This window comes from Megalobrama amblycephala, linkage group LG10 (genome assembly GCF_018812025.1).
Source record: "Megalobrama amblycephala isolate DHTTF-2021 linkage group LG10, ASM1881202v1, whole genome shotgun sequence".
In the NCBI taxonomy this organism is placed as follows: Eukaryota; Metazoa; Chordata; class Actinopteri; order Cypriniformes; family Xenocyprididae; genus Megalobrama; species Megalobrama amblycephala.
The window spans coordinates 10,309,489-10,332,180 of NC_063053.1; the positions used below are offsets into that span (position 1 = coordinate 10,309,489).

At 37.4% G+C, this 22,692-nt stretch overlaps 1 protein-coding gene and 1 long non-coding RNA gene across 5 annotated transcripts in view; one reads left to right on the top strand and one right to left on the bottom strand.

Annotated features, from left to right (window-relative positions):
• The window catches only part of smoc2 (SPARC related modular calcium binding 2), a 36,877-nt gene that overhangs the window by 13,477 nt on the left and 708 nt on the right, over positions 1-22,692 (top strand). Inside the window, exons 4-12 of one of the 2 annotated variants that reach the window (XM_048204511.1) lie at positions 111-210; positions 1,030-1,074; positions 6,246-6,329; positions 6,661-6,735; positions 11,073-11,259; positions 14,999-15,081; positions 20,821-20,920; positions 21,562-21,809; positions 22,605-22,642. In XM_048204511.1, the coding sequence (XP_048060468.1) occupies positions 111-210; positions 1,030-1,074; positions 6,246-6,329; positions 6,661-6,735; positions 11,073-11,259; positions 14,999-15,081; positions 20,821-20,920; positions 21,562-21,809; positions 22,605-22,642 (960 nt within the window). The remainder of the gene's footprint in view (positions 1-110; positions 211-1,029; positions 1,075-6,245; positions 6,330-6,660; positions 6,736-11,072; positions 11,260-14,998; positions 15,082-20,820; positions 20,921-21,561; positions 21,810-22,604; positions 22,643-22,692) is intronic. The other variant, XM_048204512.1, reaches the window with a different exon arrangement.
• Positions 4,523-11,066, bottom strand: LOC125276720. 3 transcript variants are annotated; one of them, XR_007186720.1, is made up of 5 exons: positions 10,534-11,066; positions 9,200-10,373; positions 5,035-5,173; positions 4,885-4,942; positions 4,527-4,767 (listed from the first exon to the last, which is right to left on the bottom strand). It is a non-coding gene; the product is annotated as an uncharacterized LOC125276720 (long non-coding RNA). The 3 variants fall into 3 exon arrangements; XR_007186719.1 differs by having other exon boundaries at positions 4,523-4,767; positions 9,200-11,066; XR_007186721.1 differs by lacking the exon at positions 5,035-5,173 and having other exon boundaries at positions 4,523-4,767; positions 9,200-11,066.

The following is a 22,692-nucleotide window of genomic DNA, read 5'->3' on the forward strand; positions in this document are numbered from 1 at the left end:
AGATAGACAGACAGACAAACAGATAGTTTACACCTTTAAGGATTTCTCTGTCAAATTTTTCTGCCTCTCTCTATCTTCTTTTCTATATTTCTGCTGTATTTGAATAACAGGTTCAGTGCCACAGCTACACTGGTTATTGCTGGTGTGTAACACCCAGTGGCAGACCCATCAGCGGCTCAGCAGTAGCCAATAAGAAACCCCAATGCCAAGGTACCATACTTCTACTTCTACTTTTTCCCCTTTATTCCAATGCATTCTTCAATCACGTTATCTTTCTTTGTTTGCAAAAGAGATTTTCACAACATAAATAATATTCCAAACTGATTCCAAACTGTAATCTCAACATTGTTTTGGCACAGGAAAGTTATGGAATATAAATCAAGATAGTAAGGCATCCAGAGCTCCTTGCACAGGCTGGAAACGTGGTGTCTAAGCCAGTGATAGCACTGAGCGACGCCAGAACAGAGCTAATCCTAATCTACAGAAACATTCCAGCATAACAATACCGCATAACCAAAGCCACATGCAGTAAACTACCATAGAACCATTGAACGCACAAAACTGAAACTCTATCACTGCAGGCCATGGGATCCTGGATCATAACGTTGTTGGCTTGGCTTTGTACAACAACCACAACTTCACTAGAAAAGGACCAATTAGATTTAATTGCACATGCAACAGCTTAATCAGTTAGGTCTGGGGGAGCATCACAAAACAAATGCACATTTGGCAAGCGAAGCGGCCGAGCTCAAACATTCTTGCTCTTTTACTCCAAGATAGTGTCATATGGCTTTTACCCCCTGCAGCCTCCATAACATTATCATGTTCCCCTTTAGAGGCTTAAAAGATAATTAAAAACGTAAGTCACTTTTCAAAAATAAAATCAACCATTCCTGGAACACTTGCTCTGATCTGCGGCACATATTTGAACATTCAAATTTATAGTCCAGTTAGAACGTACAAACTTCTAGGTGTAGGTTTGCTAAAATGTCAGCGTGAGTAACCTGTGATTGTCCTGTTGATTTTCAGGGTCCAAGAATGGTAAAGTTAATCCAAAGGAACCAGGAAAATCAGGTAAATAGCCTCAATGATTCCTTTTGATATGGTAAAGACTTTCATGAGGGACAGTCTGCTCTGGCAGCTACGTTTTAATGTGTGTGTGTGTGTGTGTGTGTGTGTGTGTGTGTGTCTGAACTGCAAGTTACGGCATGCCATTCTAATATTTTGTGAATTGAGAGTGCTGAAGTTGGTTCAGGGCTGAAAGTAAATGGTCGTATGTTGGAGTCGTTAAACAGAGAGACGCCATAATAACAGCCTTTTTGCCTTTCACAGTCGTTAAAACGAAATCGAAGGGCTTCACGGTTTTGTCATAGTACCGCAGTGAACATTAACCACTTCACCTGGATGTCATTTCTCTTCTTTCCAGATGAAGACCTTTCTCATGCACTACTAATGCCACTGATTTCCCTCCTTTCACAAAACAGAAGAGACTACCTGATCTTTAGATAATCACCTTGTTTTTTTGGTCTTTTTTTCCTTAGTTTTAAGAGGAATGTCCTTTTCATTTGAAACACTCAGATATGGGAGATGTGAAGGTTTTTGTTGAAGTTCATTCCTTAGATGTCTTACCTATTCCGAAGAGCTTATTGATTTTACTTACAAAAAAGGCACTGAAATATAATTAATAACTGAATTATGCTTAGAAACAGCAAGTTTGGTTTTGAATGATTCACCAGGCATTTTGCTTGAAGTTTTGTAATAAAATGCTAAAAATATGATAGAATCACTCTAATTCATTAACAACTTTCTAACAAACTTTCACATCAACAGAATCAGTTTTAAAACCTAGTGAACTGCCTCAAAAATCCTTACGAGATATATCATCAAAAAGTTGATTTATTTCACTAATTCCATTCAATAAGTGAAACTTGTATATTATATTCATTCATTACACACAGACTGATATATTTCAAATGTTTATTTCTTTTAATTTTGGTGATTATAACTGACAACTAAGGAAAATCCCAAGTTCAGTATCTCAGAAAATTAGAATATTGTGAAAAGGTTCAATATTGAAGACACCTGGTGCCACACTCTAATCAGCTAATTAACTCAAAACACCTGCAAAGGCCTTTAAATGGTCTCTCAGTCTAGTTCTGTAGGCTACACAATCATGGGGTAGACTGCTGACTTGACAGTTGTCGAAAAGACAACCATTGACACCTTGCACAAGGAGGGCAAGACACAAAAGGTCATTGCAAAAGAGGCTGGCTGTTCACAGAGCTCTGTGTCCAAGCACATTAATAGAGAGATGAAAGGAAGGAAAAGATGTGGTAGAAAAAAGTGTACAAGCAATAGGGATAACTGCACCCTGGAGAGGATTGTGAAACAAAACCCATTCAAAAATGTGGGGGAGATTCACAAAGAGTGGACTGCAGCTGGAGTCAGTGCTTCAAGAACCACTACGCACAGACGTATGCAAGACATGGGTTTCAGTTGTCGCATTCCTTGTGTCAAGCCACTCTTGAACAACAGACAGCGTCAGAAGCGTCTTGCTTGGGCTAAAGACAAAAAGGACTGGACTGCTGCTGAGTGGTCCAAAGTTATGTTCTCTGATGAAAGTAAATTTTGCATTTCCTAGAGTCTGGAGGAAGAGAGGAGAGGAACACAATCCACGTTGCTTGAGGTCCAGTGTAAAGTTTCCACAGTCAGTGATGGTTTGGGGTGCCATGTCATCTGCTGGTGTTGGTCCACTGTGTTTTCTGAGGTCCAAGGTCAACACAGCCGTATACCAGGAAGTTTTAGAGCACTTCATGCTTCCTGCTGCTGACCAACTTTATGGAGATGCAGATTTCATTTTCCAACAGCACTTGGCACCTGCACACAGTGCCAAAGCTACCAGTACCTGGTTTAAGGACCACGGTATCCCTGTTCTTAATTGGCCAGCAAACTCGCCTGACCTTAACCCCATAGAAAATCTATGGGTATTGTGAAGAGGAAGATGCGATATGCCAGACTCAACAATGCAGAAGAGCTGAAGGCCACTATCAGAGCAACCTGGGCTCTCATAACACCTGAGCAGTGCCACAGACTGATCGACTCCATGCCACGCCGCATTGCTGCAGTAATTCAGGCAAAAGGAGCCCCAACTAAGTATTGAGCGCTGTACATGCTCATACTTTTCATGTTCATACTTTTCAGTTGGCCAAGATTTCTAAAAATCCTTTCTTTGTATTGGTCTAAAGTAATATTTTAATTTTCTGAGATACTGAATTTGGGATTTTCCTTAGTTTTCAGTTATAATCATCAAAATTAAAAGAAATAAACATTTGAAATATATCAGTCTGTGTGTAATGAATGAATATAATATACAAGTTTCACTTTTTGAATGGAATTAGTGAAATAAATCAACTTTTTGATGATATTCTAATTATATGACCAGCACCTGTATATACACACACACATCATTAGATATTGTTATATATAAAACTAAAGTAAATTAAATGACTATTATCTAAAATTATTGTAAGCTTAAATATATATAAATTAAATACATATAACATTTAATAATTTTAATAAAGCATCAATAAAAACTATATGTGACCCTGGACCACAAAACCAGTCCTAAGTCACAGGGGTATATTTGTAGCAATAGCCAACAATACATTGTATGGGTCAAAATGATCAATTTTTCTTTTATGCCAAAAATCATTAGGATATTAAGCAAAGATCATGTTCCATGCAGATATTTTGTAAAATTTCCTACCATAAATATCAAAAAAAAAAATTTTTTTTGAGTGGATATGCATTGCTAAGGTCTTCATTTGGACAACTTTAAAGGCGATTTTCTCAATATTTTGATTTTTTTGCACCCTCAGATTCCAGATTTGCAAATAGTTGTATCTCGACCAAATATTATCCTATCCTAACAAACCATACATCAACTGAAAGCTTATTTAGTCATTTCAGATTGACCCAGAAAAAAATTGACCCTTCTAAATGGTTTTGTGGTCAAGGGTCACATTTTACCCAAATCTGTGTGTGATATTTATTTTAATGGTTACTAGAATACTACAGAAAACTAAAGGCTCATTCAATTGCTTGATCAATTACCTAGAGCATTCCAAATCAGTCACTCCTAAGGTTCCATGATTATTACTGTAACGTATGGGGAGCGGGACAACGGAGTTGGAGATCCAAGTGCAGGCTTTATTAATAAGAGCGTTGTCGTACAGGCAGTAGGTCATACACCAGCAAACAGATCCAGGAAAGGCAAGGCAAAAGAGTAATCCAAACACAGGCTATGGTCAAGGCAGGCAGCAAACAATCATCAAACAAGGAAACAGTCCAGGGTCAAAACACAGGCAAGGCTAGGCAAAGACAAGGAACACAGAGACAAGACAGAACAAAGGCTAAACACAATACTCAGCAATCTATGTGTGTTTGAGTGCAGCTTATAAAGGGTCACCGATGGGAAACAGGTGGGAGTGCATGATAGGTTCCTAGGTGAGGAATTGTGGGAAATGGAGTCCATATAATGAAAATAGAGCACGGACCCAGGGCACATGTAACAATTACTATAATACTGCATATATATCGTAACCATATGAGGCAGCTCACTAGGTTTCGGAACAGATCTATTGTCAGAGGTGCGGCCAGGTCAGTAGTGCACATAGCACGATGTTGACCGGGTTTCGTGTCTTGGGTCATTTCCCGATCCCACGCCTTCTCCTTCTTCCCACCATTTCCTGTTGCTGCTGGGCCGTCCTATGAAATAAAAAGGCAAAAAGCCACAAAAACATGGAAAATCACTGATGTGTTGAGCTACACTGAAATTTTAGAGTCATATAAATAACAGGGTCAGATCTCATAATACTTTATCACCTCATCAGAGTGCTGACAGTGGCTGTTCCCCAAGTTCCCCAACTGTTTCCCAAGGATGCTAGTAAAGAAACAAACACCAAAAGAGAGAAGGGGCAGTTTGTCTTCTGGCCTCTGATGAGTTAATGGTGACCCTGCTGAGGTTAACCACACCTGCGGCTCTCAGCATTTTAGATTCCTGTGGGCAAAGCGTCTAGTGGTCTTCCTTCATCCCTGTCTGATACATCCAATCTGTTTGTATGTGTTTGCATATTATTTTGCATGCCTGATGTCCAGATCGTTAAAGTCTGAACTAAACAAAAACATATTTTTAGTTAGTTTTTAACAGGGAATTAATGTTTTGCCAGAAACAGTTGACCAGCCATAAATATTTCTTATCAGTCATGAAAATGTATTTTGCATGACTGATTATATGACCTATATTATTGTATATCATTTTCCTTATGAATATAAGGTTAAGGAACATAATAGTTATTCTCACTATTAACTACAACTTTTGCCTCAATCAACTCCTAATTACTGCTTATTAATAATTAATAAGGTAGATGTTAAATTTAGATAGGACTAAGAGATGCAGAAAAGGGTCATGCAGAATAAGGCATTAATATGTGCTTTGTAAGTTCTTAAAAATAGCCAATATCCTAGTAATATGCATGCTAGTTAATAGTGAGAATTGAACCCTAAACTAAATTGTTACCCATTGTCTTGAATGAATGATTTTTTTACTACACTTGCAGCATCATATACAGTACAAACAAGTCTCCATCTCACAGTGAAAGGACACCAGTCACAAAAACATTATGACACAAAATTTGATCTTCAGATTTCAGTTTTGATGGCTTAATGTAAGGACATATCACCACAAAAGTTCAGAAGGGGAAAATACTTCCTAGATAAACAATATTCCAAAGCATATTTCTTAAAACGCCATGTATTATGTTGCAGGTCATTCTAAAGTTATACTGGCAAACTAGAGAGTAATGTTTTTTTACTCACTCTAGCAAATTTTTACTCATATTTGGTTCTTGGAGTGTCCATTTTGGGTGCGGTTTGCATATGTTTAACACCTTTGAGCATTTACAGAATTCTATATTTAAGCGCACTGCTTTTTGCCTTTATAAAGATGTTTCATGGTGTCAAGCAAAGAGATTAAATGTTTGAACTGTGTTTTTCTTTCAGCGAGTCAGTTATAACCACTAAACCTCTTTCCATCTCTCTGTATGTAGCCCTTTGTGTTCTACAGTTTGTCTTTCTTCTCTGTTTTATTCTGATTCTCCATCTCTCTAATCTGTCCTGGCCGGGCAATGTGCAAATGCGTTATGGCTCATGTGATGTGACTGTCTAGCTGACACTCGTAATTGTAGTTTCCTTGCAAATATTCTCCATTCTAAACGCAGATCCTTCAGCGGTTTTAGTAGTGGAAACCCAGCCGTCCACTGATGAGGAAGGTGAGTGTCACTGATGCATTTAAATACCGTTTAAGTCAAGCGTTCACTACACTCTTAGAAAAAGGGTTCTGTCAGGCATTTCATAGGCTATATAGAATCTTTCAGGGGTTCCCATCATGGGATCAACAGCTCATTAATATACTTAATCATCAGAAAAAAAATGGTAAACATGAAAGTATTAAGCAATCATTTAACACATTTCTCTTTATATAGAACCTTTTTGGCATAAAGCGTTCCTTAAAATTTAGTCAGGACCCCTATTGAACCTTTCTTTCTAAGAGTGTACGGTTTGGAACAGAACTAATGTTTTGTGCATTCGTGTGTGTTTTAGACATCATCTCTCAGTACCCTACACTCTGGACAGAACAGGTCCGCAGCCGAGAAAAAAACAGTACCAGAATACCACGTGAGTTACCGACAAACATCTGTTATCACTTTTCAACACAAAATGCTAACTGAGCTGGATTGGTTTTGGTATTTAGGGGAAGACAGAAAAATGTAACATCTGAAACATTCTCATTTATATATAGTTCTAAAACAAAAAATAGTGAGGTTGCACTTAAAGGTGCAGTGTGTAAATTGTAGCAGCATCTAGCGGTGAGGTTGCGAATTGCAATATAGAGAAGCAACACAGGACAAAGATGTAGTCATCTGAGACAGCAGAGAGTAGCCAGTCAAGCAAACACGCTCTGTAGAGCAGTTTGTCCGTTTAGGGCTACTGTAGAAACATCCCTGCGCAAAATGGCGATTTAACATGTAAGGGGACCCGCGGTGTATGAGATAGAAATCGCTCATTCTAAATGAATAAAAACATAACGGTTCGTTATATAAGGTCTTTATACACCACTGAAAACCTAGTTATGTATATTATATTGCATTTCTGTCAATAGATCCTCCTAAAATGTACACATTGCACCTTTAAGCCTGGTGCACACTGTACGATTTATAATAGTCCTTTACGACTGTTGTTTGTCAGACTGTACAGACATGATCCCCGCTGTAAGCCCTGTCACACTGTGGGATCTCAGTTGTCATTTAAGTCAAGACATTTTAAAAGCGGACACATGCAAGAAGACTCGTCCGGAGTTTTACATCATCAATCCGTGACACATTCAGTGATGTAAGCTGCATATACATGTGGGATAGAAATGGTGGCTAACAAACAAAAACAATCTCTAGAGTTAATTTTGATCATGGCTTCTCTTGAAAAGATCTGTAAGATCTTACCTCATGCTGTGGAAATACAAACCGGAAGACAGAACACAACGAGCGCAGAGCTGAAAAGGGGCGGGGCTACATATGGTCTATGGGCTATAACATTAATATGGATAGCTAAGATCATCTGATCTTGGAGGAAATGAATGAGAAATGACTGAGTGCTATTCTGAAACATTAAGAGAGAGACAGAAAATTACTAGGAGAAGCATCTGAGAAGCAGGAGACTGTCGGAGACAGTGTTATTTTTAGTATTATTTACGTACTGTACTATTATAGTATTTATTAATATTTTAAATTAGCTTTATATTGTAGCTTTATATATTTATATTTTTAGTTTTCTTAATTTTAGATTAAGTTTTACTTATTTTGTTATGTTCTTTTTAAATAATATTTCTAGCTTTAATTTATTTATTTTTTTGTCGGTTTCAGTTTTAGTCTTTTTAGTACTCATTTCAGTTAGTTGTCAAGGCTAATTTTTTTTTTTCTTCAGATTTTTTTGTTTGTTTTCCATCTATTATTTATATTTTACTTAATGTCAGCTTTGTTTCAGTTCCTGAAAATGGCTTTTAATAGTTTTAGTTAACAATAACAACACTGCTAGGAAACAACTGAGATCAAAAGCAAAAGAGACATATGCAGATTCTTATCTTTAACTTTGTATTATGAAACTCTGTTGCTATAGTGGCTCAAACACACACACACACACACACACACACACACACACACACACACACACACACACACACACACACAAGCACATATGTGAAGATCCAGCTCAGTGTGGCACTCAGCCATTGCCTGACATGTTGATCTAATGAAGGAATCATCAGAGATGTCATTAAAACCCATCTGGGAAAAAATGACGACATGAACTCAATAACAGATCTAATTCTGATGACATTATTACAGAGTTTGTGTGTTTCTAAATAGACTCATTTGTGTGTGTCAGTGTGTGCGTGAATAGCTTGACTGTAAAGTTCTCTTGATTTACAATCAATAAAACGTCAGCGCAGTGCAGTGAAAGCTGATGGTTTTGATTATGGCTGATTCGTTGAGGTCTAAAGGGTGATTATCACTATTCAAGCTCAGAATAGAACTGTAAGAAAGACAGAGACAAAGAAAAGATGTCTCTAGGTTTAAAAAAAAAAAAAAAAAAAAAGAAGCATTTTCTAAAACAATGCTCACATGAAGCCAAACACCTGACAACACCACAGAGAAAGAGAGAAAAAAGGGATAACTATAAAAGGATGTGGGCGAGAGAATACAGAACCTTAGAAAATGCATAGCAATGCACTAAATACCACTCAGAACAGCTTAGCAACACCCTGGTAACTAGGGCTGCACAATTTAAACCATTGTGTAAAATAACAGAGCCATGCCTGACTCTGCCCATGCATTCATTTAATTACATTGCATCCTTCCAGTCATATTGAAATTTTGGTTTTATTTCGATTAATCATGCAGCCCTACTGTTAACCACCTAAAACACCCTAGCAACCACCTTAGCAAATACACATTTAAAACCAGTCAAAACACCTTAGCAGCCACATAGGCCACGTACACACTGTAAGTTTCAGAAGTGACAACCGCATTTAAATGCGGGAGTGAATCCCCTAAATTATCGTTACGTGTGTGTACGGAACACGACTCACTCTCAAACTGCGATGATTGACAGCTTGGAAACCATAGCGACGTTCTGGCGTCTCTCATGTTTGGTATCCGTTATCGTGACCAAAGTAATATTAAAGTGACAAAACACTCGTTATTTTCAGCAATTTAAACACACTAACACTGTCGACGGAGGCGTCGTGTTTTATGCTTGGACAGCCTGTTTCACACAGCGCGCGCTCTTTCTGTGTTGCCATGGTCACTCACTATAAGCGTTTTTGGGCTTGTTGTTTAAGCTCGTCTCATAAAGCAAACGGGTTTATGGAGTTATTAAAGTGAGCAAACATGAATCGCGATTTTCAGCATAAAGCATTTGGATAGGCTTGTGCTTTCCCTGTGATTCGCCGCGCATACACGAGAGACAAACGTTACACCGGTGCACGTAAACGTCATTAACAACTAGTTGTTCAGTTCGGTTCCGTACACACTGCATAGAATTTCTGTTAATGCGGTTGTCACTACCTGTATTTTTCGGGAGTAAATACGGTTGTAGAATGCGGTTGTCACTCTCGTATTTTACTGAACTGTGTGTGTACAGAACGAGATTAAGCACTAAAAGGTGAACTGACAACCGAATTTAGCTGTAGTGTGTACGTGCTCATAGCAACACCCTGGCAAACACTTACAGGCTCTTTAACAGTCACTCCAAACAGCCTAGCAACGCATTAAAAATCACTCAAAACAAAAACAGCATAGCAATACCCTGATAACCACCCAGAACACCCTAAAAACATTGTGAATACCTTAAAAACCACATATCATATAGGCTATGCCCTGGCAACCAGTCACACCACCTTAGCACCCCTTTGACTTTTGAACTACACTCTCCCTCATTTCCTTTTTATCTTTCCTTCTTTTTTTTTAAACTCACATAATCTTGCTTGCATTAGATGAGGCGGCTCAAAGCGTTGCTGGAGAGCTGTGTTGTGGCACATGAGATGATTGGTTCCTGATGCAGAGAAATCTCACAGCTGTAAGGTTGCGCTCCATATGGATCATTCATGTGTTTCGAGCTGTCGTTGTGTGTGTATATCTGAGCTTCATGGCTAAGCTCATACTCAGGATTAAAAGAAAGCATTAAGATGCCATTGTTTTCCCAAAACGATGTGTTTTATGCAGCGATTCTCTGCCCAAGGTCACTGTCTTCATTCAAAGGCACTGCAAACACAGGCACACAGAGACAACGTGTAAATATTTATGCTGGTCGCAGGAGCCCCGTGCAGACGTTAACTTCTTAATGTCATAAACATTTCCACAGGCCCACCATAAAGCACAAGCTCTCACTTTCACTCTCTCTAACTGTATTTTCTTCTCTTACCCCCTCCAACATGCTGTCCATTCATCTCTCCATAGCTGAGGCATCACAGTCCAGTCAGTCACACAGACAACGTTCTTTAATCGGCAATTAAATTGTATTAATTTAATTAAAATGTGATTAAATTATATCAATTTAAATATAATTACATTTTAATTCTTTTAGCATCAAACAGCATTAACCAATACGTTCTTTTATCCAGCCCAAACACATGCACAGGATCATGTATATCACAAGCAAGTGAAGTATATAATCAAGGAATAATCAAGATGAAGACATATTAGTAGACAAGATATTAGTCAAACACTGGATTTTTTTGTATCCTTATTTTAGGTTGGAGCTTGTTCTATTTCATTCTATTCCTCTCAAGCTATTCAAAAAGATTTTTTTGAGGCTTGACAGCTCCTGGTCACTGTCTACTTTCATTGTACAGCAACACAGATGCTTGGCCTCTCTTCACCGCAGAGAACACTGACACTTACTCATTCAAATTGTGTCTCCCGCTGTATTTCACTCCTTTCTTCTGTCTACCTTTACCTCAGCAACCTCGTGTGATCAGGAGCAGCTGTCGGCACAGGAAGAAGCAAGACAACATAAAAACGAAGCAGTTTTTGTACCTGACTGCGCTAACGGAGGCCTCTACAAACCCGTCCAGTGCCATCCCTCCACCGGGTACTGCTGGTGTGTCCTGGTGGACACCGGACGGCCCATACCTGGCACATCCACAAGGTAATGTACTTTGCTTAAAAAAAGTATGTGTAGTGCAATTCTGCCATTTTAGCTCGGAATTCCTCTTTTTACATAAAAATCAGGTGGAAATTTCTCCAATACAACTACTAGGATGTTATTTCAGCATGTCTCTTTTACATCAGCTTTAACAAAATGGTATTATAAACAATTTAAAATACCTCTGGCGCCTCAAAGAAACAAATCCGTCCTTATTTAGTTGCCAAAATACAACTTAAGCAGTTTGTCTCTTTTGAAAGGAAAAACCCACCACTTGGCTTTTAAAATGGTAAGTGCCAGTCGACTTTCTCTTACAGTACATCTAATATACACCCGGGGCAGGTCTCTTTATTTGACTTACTATGGGGTACAAAATTGAGCTTTGGAGTCTCTCAGGGACCAATACTTGGCCCAATCTCATTTAGTCTCTTCTGACATTTCAAGAGCAACTTGATAAGAACAGCATCCTTTATGTTAAATAAACCATCAAATCATTTTGATTAACTGGTTGCACAACCAGCTCAAATCTGATCAAGAAACCTGGCAGAATGACAAAACATTGTGAGTGTGATTGTCAGGGGTCAGTGACACCCGCTGTATTCGGGGGCACCTTTAATGAGCTGCAGGAGTGTAATGGAGTGATGCTGTGGATTTCTGACCATCGCCAAATGTGGTATTGAGTTAACAAAGCCTCAGGCAATGTGCCAGACAGCGCATTAGAGCGCGCATGGAAGTGCTACCTTCCCATCATCCTCCTCTCTCTCTTTCTCTGTTCTTGGGGCAGGTCGCCTGGCAGTGATTGGAGCACATTTACTCTCCTAATGGGGCCATGAATGTTTCTCTTGTCTTACAATTCTTACTCACTATTTCTTTTACTCACTTGTCCACTTTTCTTTCAATCCATTCCTCTGTTTCTGGCATCTTGAGGCGAACTTCTAGTGATTGCATCCTAGTGCAGTCGTTGTATCTATGAAAAGATAAAGTGATCAAAAATTCTTCAACAGCAATATTTAGTCAGAATCACTGAATGATGACCCTGCACTGTATATATACAGTGCAATATATACTGTATACTGTGCACAAGTCTTAGGAACGTTAGTATTTTTAAACACACACACACACACAAAAAGGTTTTAAACCAGATATTTATATATTTATAAGCGTCTTGGAGACGTTGCCGAAGTTCTTCTGGATTTAGTCTGTCTCAGTTTTTTCTGTTTCTTTCTTTGTGTGTGTGTGTGAAAATACTAACATGGCTAAGACATTTGCACAGACAGACAGATAGATAAACTGAAAGACATACAGACAGACAGACAGACAGAGATATATAAAATAAAAATAATAATGAAAGTTCATTGTACTTAATATAGAAAAAAGTTGAGTGTACTCAAAATTTGATTGTATTAAGCTGAACTTAATATTACTGAGTTGTAGCAGATTTCTAATTCCCAGCCTATGTGCGTCAGACTGTATAAGGAAAATAAATGTTGCAATTAAGTGTTATTTTGTGTGGGGAGATTGTAACATAGTGTGACATAAATTAGTGTTTAATGTTTGTTATGTTGGGATTTACAGGGGGTTCTGTTATGTTAGTTTTGTAGGGTTACCATTGTGGTGAGGAGTAGAGCCTGTGGTTAGGTTGAGGATTGGCTGTAAAACTTTAAGACCATATATACTGTATGTTGTTTGATTATATACATGCAGGTATATAATAATAGTCTCTTTGATAGTTATAATAGCATGTGTTATTTGCTATCTAACATTTAACCATGAAGATCTGAATGTGATGTTTATGTAAATGAACTGTATGTAATTAACATTATGATGAGTTGGGCGAGGCTGAGAACTGTAAGAGCGAAGGGATGCCGGTGACGTGATTGTTAATGAGAGACACCTGTGCACCAAACTGGCCTTGCTCCGCTTCCATTGCTCTCAGTTCTACTAAGTTCTACTAACTTAACATAATGAGTTAATTTACTTAAATGTTTTGAACTTAAAGGTGCCCTAGATTCAAAAATTGAATTTACCCTGGCATAGTTAAATAACAAGAGTTCAGTACATGGAAAAGACATACAGTGAGTCTCAAACTCCATTGTTTCCTCCTTCTTACATAAATCTCATTTGTTTAAAAGACGTCAGAAGAACAGGCGAATCTCAACATAACACAGACTGTTACGTAACAGTCGGGGTGTACGCCCCCAATATTTGCATATGCCAGCCCATGTTCCCAACATTATGAAAGGCATTAGACAAGGGCAGAATGTCTGGATGTGCACAGCTGAATCAACAGACTAGGTAAACAAGCAAGGACAATAGCAAAAAATGGCAAATGGAGCAATAATAACTGACATGATCCATGATATCATGATATTTTTAGTGATATTTGTAAATTGTCTTTCTAAATGTTTTGTTAGCATTTTGCTAATGTAATGTTAAATGTGGTTAAAGTTACCATCGTTTCTTACTGTATTCACGGAGACAAGAGCCGTCGCTATTTTCATTTTTAAACACTTGCAGTCTGTATAATGCATAAACACAACTTCATTCTTTATAAATCTCTCCAACAGTGTAGTGTTAGCCAGTTAGCCACAGAGCATAACCTCAAACTCATTCAGAATCAATGTAAACATCAAAATAAATACTGTACTTACGCGATTAGACATGCTGCATGACGAACACTTTGCAAAGATACATTTTGAGGGTTATATTAGCTGTTTGAACTTTTTTTATGTTGTTTAAGGCAAGCGCGAGCTCTTGGGGCGTGGAGCACGAGATTTAAAGGGCCACACACCCTGAACCGGCTCATTTCTAATTATGCCCCAAAATAGGCAGTTAAAAAAATGAATTTAAAAAAAATCTATGGGGTATTTTGAGCTGAAACTTCACAGACACATTCAGGGGACACCTTAGACTTATATTACATCTTTTTAAAAAATGTTTTAGGGCACCTTTAATGAGTTTTACAGTGCTCCTGTTCTGTCATCATTTTATGCCAATGTTAAGTTTTGTTTAGTCTTATGTAACTTTATTACTTTGAGTTTGATGAACTTAAACCATTTACGGCAATCTGTTTCCTCAAACCATTTAAGTAACAATATAGTTGTTAAGACTTAGATTTGTTACCTGAATTCAAATTGAATGAATAAAATAAACTTAAAATCTTTAAGTCGAGTTAACTCTAATGATTGGCTAAACCACCACTAAAATATAAGTGAATTTAACTCAATGTAAATGAGTCTACAGTACTGGTTTTAAAACTTAAATGGTTTACAGCAATCGGTTCCATCAAATGTTTTGAGTTACCGTAACTTATCGGGTTTTACTGTGCATTACAAGACAGACAGACAGATCTATCTATCTATCTATCTATCTATCTATCTATCTATCTATCTATCTATCTATCTATCTATCTATCTATCTATCTATCTATCTATCTATCTATCTATCTATCTATCTATCTATCTATCTATCTGTCTGTCTGTCTGTCTGTCTGTCTGTCAGATAGATAGATAGATAGATAGATAGATAGATGACTCTTTACTTATTCAATATTATTATATTGTCTCCCTGTTATTTAAAACAAAACAAAAAATCTGAACATTTTTCTCAGCATTGGTGGAATATTTTAGCTGTTGGCCTTGCCTTTGTACAAACAATAATGCTTTGTATTTCACTGTTTCTCTCTCTCTCTCTCTCTCTCTCTCTCTCTCTCTCTCTCTCTCTCTCTCTCTCTCTACTGTAGATTTGAACAACCAAAATGTGATGGAAATGCCAGAGCCCATCCAAACAAACCAAAGGACCATTACAGGAGCAGACATCTGCAGGGTGAGCATAACTGTGTGCTTCTAAGCAGATGTGAAAATATTGTGCAAGGTTTGCTATGAGAGCGAGATACTTCACAACTCAAAACTAGCAAGTGGACAATTTATAGAAACAAAGCTGCAAAAAATGAGAAAAAACACCTTTTTACCAAACAACTTTACTAATATTATAAGAGGACCTAAAAGAAATAAATAACAAAAAATGTACATTTAATACATTACGTGTTATTTAGTAGGTGCACTACCAGTTTGTGTTTGATCTAAATTTTCATTCTTATTCATTTAGGAAAAATGCATGTAAACATAAAACACAAGGATGTATGTGTATCTATATGTTTGTGTTTGCATGTGAGCTCAAGTCTGCACAGGTATGTGTGTGACATCTAAAGTCTAAAACCATCTCCTGGTTTCCCACGACCCTGCGGTCCGCATAGACGACAGATGTTAACAGATCATCTCACTGTGGAAAGGGGAGGTAGAAAAGATAGATTACAATAGATAGCACGAGCCTAGGAGGATGACAAGGAGGGATGAGTGTGGGGGAGTGGCTGTGACGAAGAACAGAGGAAAAAGGAGTGGAGGGCAAAGATAAAAAAACAGCAAAAAGGAAACGAGGGAGTGACTTCCATTTCCAGCATGAATTAATTAATTGATTAGATTAGATTACATCTCTGTATGGGGACTGTGTGGTATATTTAAAATTTACAGATTCAATATCCTGTTGTTGAGAATATACACTATTATTCAAATACCTACCCTTACAAAAATGGTATCAGATGGACATGGTATCAGATGGACTAATACTGTTGCATTTTAATATCTACCATGATGCTGAATGATTTCCATTATAATGTGCCATGGTATTTACAGCACATTGTAAGTATAGTGGAAATGCCATGGTACTTTTTTTGTTAGTGTAAGTACATGAGAAATGCTTTTGTACTTTGTCTCAGTCCCAGATAACAGATTCTTGAATAACCCTGGCCAGACTTTGACTAATAGGATTATCTTCATATTTTAATTAAGATTAAGTCGTGAAATGGGCTTTTGAAACAGTATGAGGTGTGAGAATGTATGTGCGTTACTAATGTGTGCTATATATTTATATATCTTTTGGAATCAGCCAACACCTCCCTTTGGGAATGTCTTCAAAGGTAAAATGAAAAGTTCATTTTTATTCTTAAATTATTATACTTCAATTATTATAAATTCTAAAAATGTGAATAAGAAACTTATGCCGTCCAATTGAGACAGATACATTTTTATCAGATAAGAAGACATGTGCATAAACTAAGATGGAAACACATCCCTCGATACGCAACAAAAAATCCATGTGATTTTGCCTCAACAGAGGAAGTGATTGGATAACTGGACTGACCAATGGATTAGTTTCACTGCACAGCATCTCAAATGTTGTTTTAGTTATTCTGAAATGCCTGAGCCAAAGTCTGTCATCAAAATGATTTGGTTTAACACCCTCCCAGAAGTGTCTCACATGATTTCCGTATGTTCCCAAACACCAGGCATCTGAACGCAAGATAACATGACAGCGTTTATTGCGTTTCGTCTGTGCTCTCTGAGATGCATGTCATTTATGATGTAGGGAAAAAGTCAAAGTGGCTTCCACTAATTTCAGCAACTTCCATTTTAGGTAGTACACAGTAAAATCCCCAGAGTTAAATCAACTCTGTCCAGAGAACATTTGGTCCCTCTCTAAATACTGTTAAAGTAACACTAAAGCAGAGTTAAACTTAATGAGATAACTGATGATTGAACATTAATGATGAACACCTGCTGTTAACAAGCAGAATCACTGAAGAAAAGAGAAACACAAGAACTACAGCTGACTTCAGCCATAGCCTTAGATGAAATCAGCTAAAGATAAAAATTATTAAATCTCTGAAGACCTTATTAGAATGTATATAGAATGTCTTTTATCTTCAGTTGATTTCATCTAAGGCTGTGGCTAAAGTCAGCTGTAGTTCTTGTGTTTCTCTTTTCTTCACTTATTCTGCTTGTTAACAGCAGGTGTTCATCATTAATGTTCAATCATCACTTAATTAATTGCTTAATTATCTCATTAACTTGAACTCTGCTTTAGTGTTACTTTAACACTATTTAGAGAGGGACCAAATGTTCTCTGACCAGAGTTAATTTAACTCTGGGGATTTTACTGTGTAGGTCTCATTATTTCAAATGACCTTAATATTGAATTTAATATTGTATTGAATAATATTGAATCCCACTTATATGTTGGCAATATGAATCTGTACTGCATAGTAGAAATGACCAAGCTTAGTATGTCTGAGATGCAGATTAATTGCTGGTCTTAGTCTCCACTACTAGACTAGCTTTGTTATTGTGTGCTTTGGTAAACATTCTAATATCTCAATATGTTAACAAATAATCCTCTGTTCCTCAGGTGTGTGTGTGTGTGGACGTTCAGGCTGCCAGCAGCATGTGTACAGGTGCTGTTGTGTGAGCAGCTCTCTGGTCACGGCTGGTTAATTGTGGTGTAGAAGGGGGGCTGATGGGGGCCGGCGGCTGCTGGCAGCTAAACGTCCACGATCCACTGCCAATACCACAATTCTCATGATTTTGATGCAACTTGAGAGCTTTTATGTAAGATCCACAAGCTGCGGGATTCTGGGTAATGCTGAAATGTTGCAGGATCTGGATGGGTTTTGCTCAGTAAATTCTCACTCAGCATTTTAATCAGGTGATATATAAAGGACATTTTTTAGCTGGAGAGTTCAAAATTAATGGGATGTCATTTTCGTCTGTAATCTTGCTTGTTTAATAGAGTGCTGCATTGATGATGTATTTTTTTTATGCCAACTTGGAAGTTAGCATCACCCTCGTTCCCTCAACCAAAACCCAATAGGATTTTTCCACTGGCTTTTGGATTACTGCAGAAAATAAGCTCTGGGCCAACCAACAAAAGTTTATAAATCTTACACATTTTGAAGCCTCAATACAATCACCAGAAGTAAAAAAGCTAAAATTAGGCTATAAATGAACTACATCACGGTCACACGACTGTCAACATCACCAACAACTCTTTCAGTCTATACTTAAAAAAAAATTCCCTGAAAGTTTCAGTTAGAATAGTTTGCAAGAGTGAAAGTTGGATAGTGAGTATATGAGTTGTCCTGTTCGGCTGATGACGTTTAATGTCCAACAACCGCTGTGCCATTTAGACACTTATTAGCAACTGCAATTTTAAAAGACAAGTAAAAGCTTATATAAAACACAAGAGGATATTACTGATATATTTTATGCAATGGAATAAAATGTGAAAATATCTTGAGCTTGTTTTCACCACAGACCTTATTTCAAGCATTTAACCAAAAACCCATTGACTTCAGATGATGGAACCAGAAGTGCTAAATTGCAAACTCATGTCCGGGTTTTGGTCTACAAATATACTGTATGTCATCCCTGAAGCAACCTACTGGACTGCCTATGCTGCATTTTCTCTAATAACTCAAGCAATGCAGCTCAGTCAAAATTGAATGAATTCATATTAAAACCGAACCTGAAAATGCATTACAAATGATGTTTTCTGATTAATGTAAAATTCAAAAAGCATTCTCAAAAGGTCAGAAATGTTTGTTATTAAGCGTCTAGACTACACTAAAAGTTATGTAGTTTTTATTGAAAAAGAGAGAAGAATGCAGGCCCTCGTATGAACAGGTGGGACGGATATTTTACTGTGTCTGGTCTCAGTGAGCAGTGAACTCACACAGATCGTCAGCATAACACTCACTCACAAACTGTCAGCATTCTGTGCTCATCTTGTAAACCTGCATACGTTTAAATATCTTTTTTTTGCCCTCTTTCCTCTTGTTTGAGGACTGTTTACCTGAACACTCACACACACCTGTTCACAAGGACCTCTTACAACCAGAGAATCTGTTGCCCCCGGGCCTGACAATAAACAACCCAGCATGTGAAGACAAATGCGCGCACACACATGCACACGCACTTTCCCTTTCTTTATTTGAACTGACAAATGGATATGATAAAGAAGGCGTAGGAGTGTGTTAAACTCCCTAGGTTTTTCAACAGCCAACACTGATATCTAAAGAGCAGGTTGGCCAATATACATGTGCATTTACTTAACGCAAGCTACTGAAATTAGATGGACACATTTGCTGAAATAATAATAAAAAACTTATTGTATGCCAGATTTACTTAAAAAAATACAATTGCCATAAAAATAATGCCACAATCCAATAAAATCCTAAAAACAGGCTTCATTTTCAATATGCAAAATACAATTTCTCATTTTTGTGGTGAATTATGACATGGACATGTTTCTGACTGGTTTGTGGGTTTCACCCAAACATCAACAGACCACAGTTCCCACACACAGCAGACTTTTACCTGGGACCATAAACCTAAATCCTCTGATTGATTGGCAGCTGTCATCTTCCTCAGACAGGATAGGGGAGGTCTGATTTTTACGACAGGGCGGCAAAGAATCTCTGACGCCGTAACATGGTTTAACTCTCCTACTCTCCACCATCTTTAAGAGCAGTTGGTGTTAAAACAGTGAAACGTCTGTCAGCTTTACATCTTCCCAATGTTTATTGGGCCACCTATGGCGCCAGTACCCAAAATAGTCACTAGTAAGAGAAGCATGATATGCTAGCAGAACCATACACCATCGTATATCATCAATCATGTTGATTTGGTGCTCAAGAGTGATTTCTTAATATCAATGTTTAAAACAATTTTGCTGATTAATATTTTTGTGGAAACCGTGATAAACTGAGTTAATTAAAAAAACACAATAATGACAGAAATGCTCACTGAGTTTTTGTGACAAAATAACATATAGTTCAATAATTAGGACCAGAGCAGGAGAGTTACATGAGGTAATTCAGTCACAACAGCCGTTTATGAGGGTTCATAGCTGTTTATACTAATAACCTGAAGGTAAAATGTCACATGAAAGGACGCTTTGTTTGCTTTTAATCTTTTTCCCATGGGATTTTATAAAACAACTGCTTAATGACACTAAAATCCAATAAAGAAAGAAAATATAGAACAGTTTTGCCATCGAAAGTGAAGTACAATATAAAGGAATAGTTATTTCAAAATATGTAGTTCTATCAATAACTCTTGGAAGAGTTTATCATGGTAATGTTATTTAGTAGGAATGTCAATTGATTCAAATATTTAATCGTGATTAATCGCATGATTGTCATGAGTTAACTCGTGATTAATCGCAACTTAATCACACATTTTTATCTGTAATCTTTATTTTTTTTTTCCGTAACAAAACATTGAAAGCTCAGCCAAACAGCTGATCATAGCTGTACAGGGCGGGTTTTTATTTCTCATCTCCATAAATATATATAGTAGTAGAGCTAATGCAAGGGCTAGAAATCAATTGGGGTTATCCTTTGCTGAAACTTCCTCGTTGTTGTGGAGAGCGCAGTGCATAGCAACGACAGACACTCCAGCAGTGCAAATGCTTTGGAAAGAAGCATGCTCCAAACTGCTACAGCAAACACTGACCAGCTATTTAAATTCTGAGCAGCAAGCTCATTTGCCACAGATGCAGCAGGAACCAATCAGCTTGTGCCGTGTAGTTAATGTGATTGTCAGCAGGTTGCATTAAGGACCCATCAGCCTGCGCCATCTAGAGTTTCATGACAGAACTTGGTATTTATTCCAAAGTTGTACAAAGTTATTTTAAAGACCATGGTTCTTTTCTGTCCCACTTTTTCAGGATGTCCTGGGGAGAAGAAGACAGAATTCCTGACGAGCGTGTTGGATGCATTGTCCACGGACATGGTTCACGCAGTAACTGACCCGGCCTCTGCTGGCAGGTAAACAAGTGTCTGAGAATTGAGAAATGCAGATGTAATGGGCCAGTTCATGAAATGAACTGACCCTGCCTGCTGTGTGGTGCACAAATATTTTCTTAGTTAATTAGCTGACTGACTGGAATAATTCCCATGCAGCTAACAGGAAAAGTTCTGAGAACTGAGAACTCATCATCTGGTCTTTAGTAATGTTCTTAAAACATTAACATAAAAATATTATTTGTACATCATTATTTTTTTCTGGATGTTCAACTAAAAAAAAAAAAAAAAAAACGTTTCAACTTTTCAGAATGTTAAAGAACAAAGTTTAACAGTAACATTCTCATAATGTTTGCAAAATGATAAAATGGAATGTTCCCTCAATGTTCGCATAACCAAGAAAAACTTGGACGCTTTGAGCGTTCAGAGAACATTCAGAAAAAAAATGTTTACCTAATGGGAACGTTAGCAAAACGTTCTTAGAACATTTTTTTATTAGCTGGGTTGATGCTACTATTTAGGTCATTTACTAAAGAAAGGCAGGAAAAGAAAAAACTTCATCTTATATTTTAATACATTGTGAGTTTCACAGACATTTAACCAGAAAACCATGTGCATTAAAACATGTTTGGTGTTTGCCTAATTGTGATTTTTCCTTCATTCAGAATGTTAGAGCCAGACCCCAGTCATACTCTGGAAGAGCGAGTTGTTCACTGGTATTTCAGTCAGCTTGACAAGAATTCCAGCGGCGATATCGGAAAGAAAGAAATCAAACCATTCAAGCGTTTGCTGCGTAAGAAATCCAAACCCAAGAAGTGTGTGAAGAAGTTTGTGGAGTACTGCGACATCAGCAACGATAAGGCCCTGTCTCTACAGGAACTGATGGGCTGTCTGGGTGTCACTAAGGAAGAGGGTGAGTCTCACTGTTTCCTCATAGATGACCCAGATATATGGGTATTTCCACACTAGACTTTACACTGCATCAGAGAACACTGTGGATACTTTGATTTGAAATGGTAGTGGAAAACACAATAGTTTTGCAAAAAAAAGTGATGCTCTGATGTTGAATGCACTGTTTAATGCAATTACACTACAGAATTACACAACTGCACCATACACTACAGATTAAGCAGTAATATTGTGAAATAGTATTACAATTATAGACCGCTGTCTACTTGAATATATTTTAATATGCATTAATGCATTTTTAAACTCTATGCATTTTGCGAAAGAAGATTGTTTTGGTTGTGCTTCTCGGAATTCAGAATTTCTGCAAGATCCAATTTGTACAGAAGCCAGGAAAAAAGTATTTTTTCCCCCCTCATAATTATAGAAAATAAATTATGAGAATAACTGAGAATTATAATTATGAGAAATAAAAGTTTATTTCTCTGAATCATGACTTTATTTCTATTAATGTTTTTTTTTTTTTTTCTTATTTTAAAATATCTCATTAGAATTAGAACCTGTTTTACAAATCAGTGGATTCACAGAATAAACTCTAGTATGCAAGCATTTGCAGTCTATTTTCTGATTGGATGAGGGAGATATTGACAGTGAGCTCTAAAAGATTGTTCGAAGACTGTGTGGTCGTTTTAATTGACTATGAGTGTTTGCATTTGTTTAATAACTTTCTCAGAAACAAGCCGTATTTCTGTCATGTAATGGGGAACAGGCTTGTAAAACGTTCTCATTGCTTTTTCCTCAGGGGCAAAAACAGGTGAAGGCACAACATCTAGTAAACTGGTGAGTTAATGTAGGTGGCTGTTAACATTCACAACATGCATTCCAGCTTT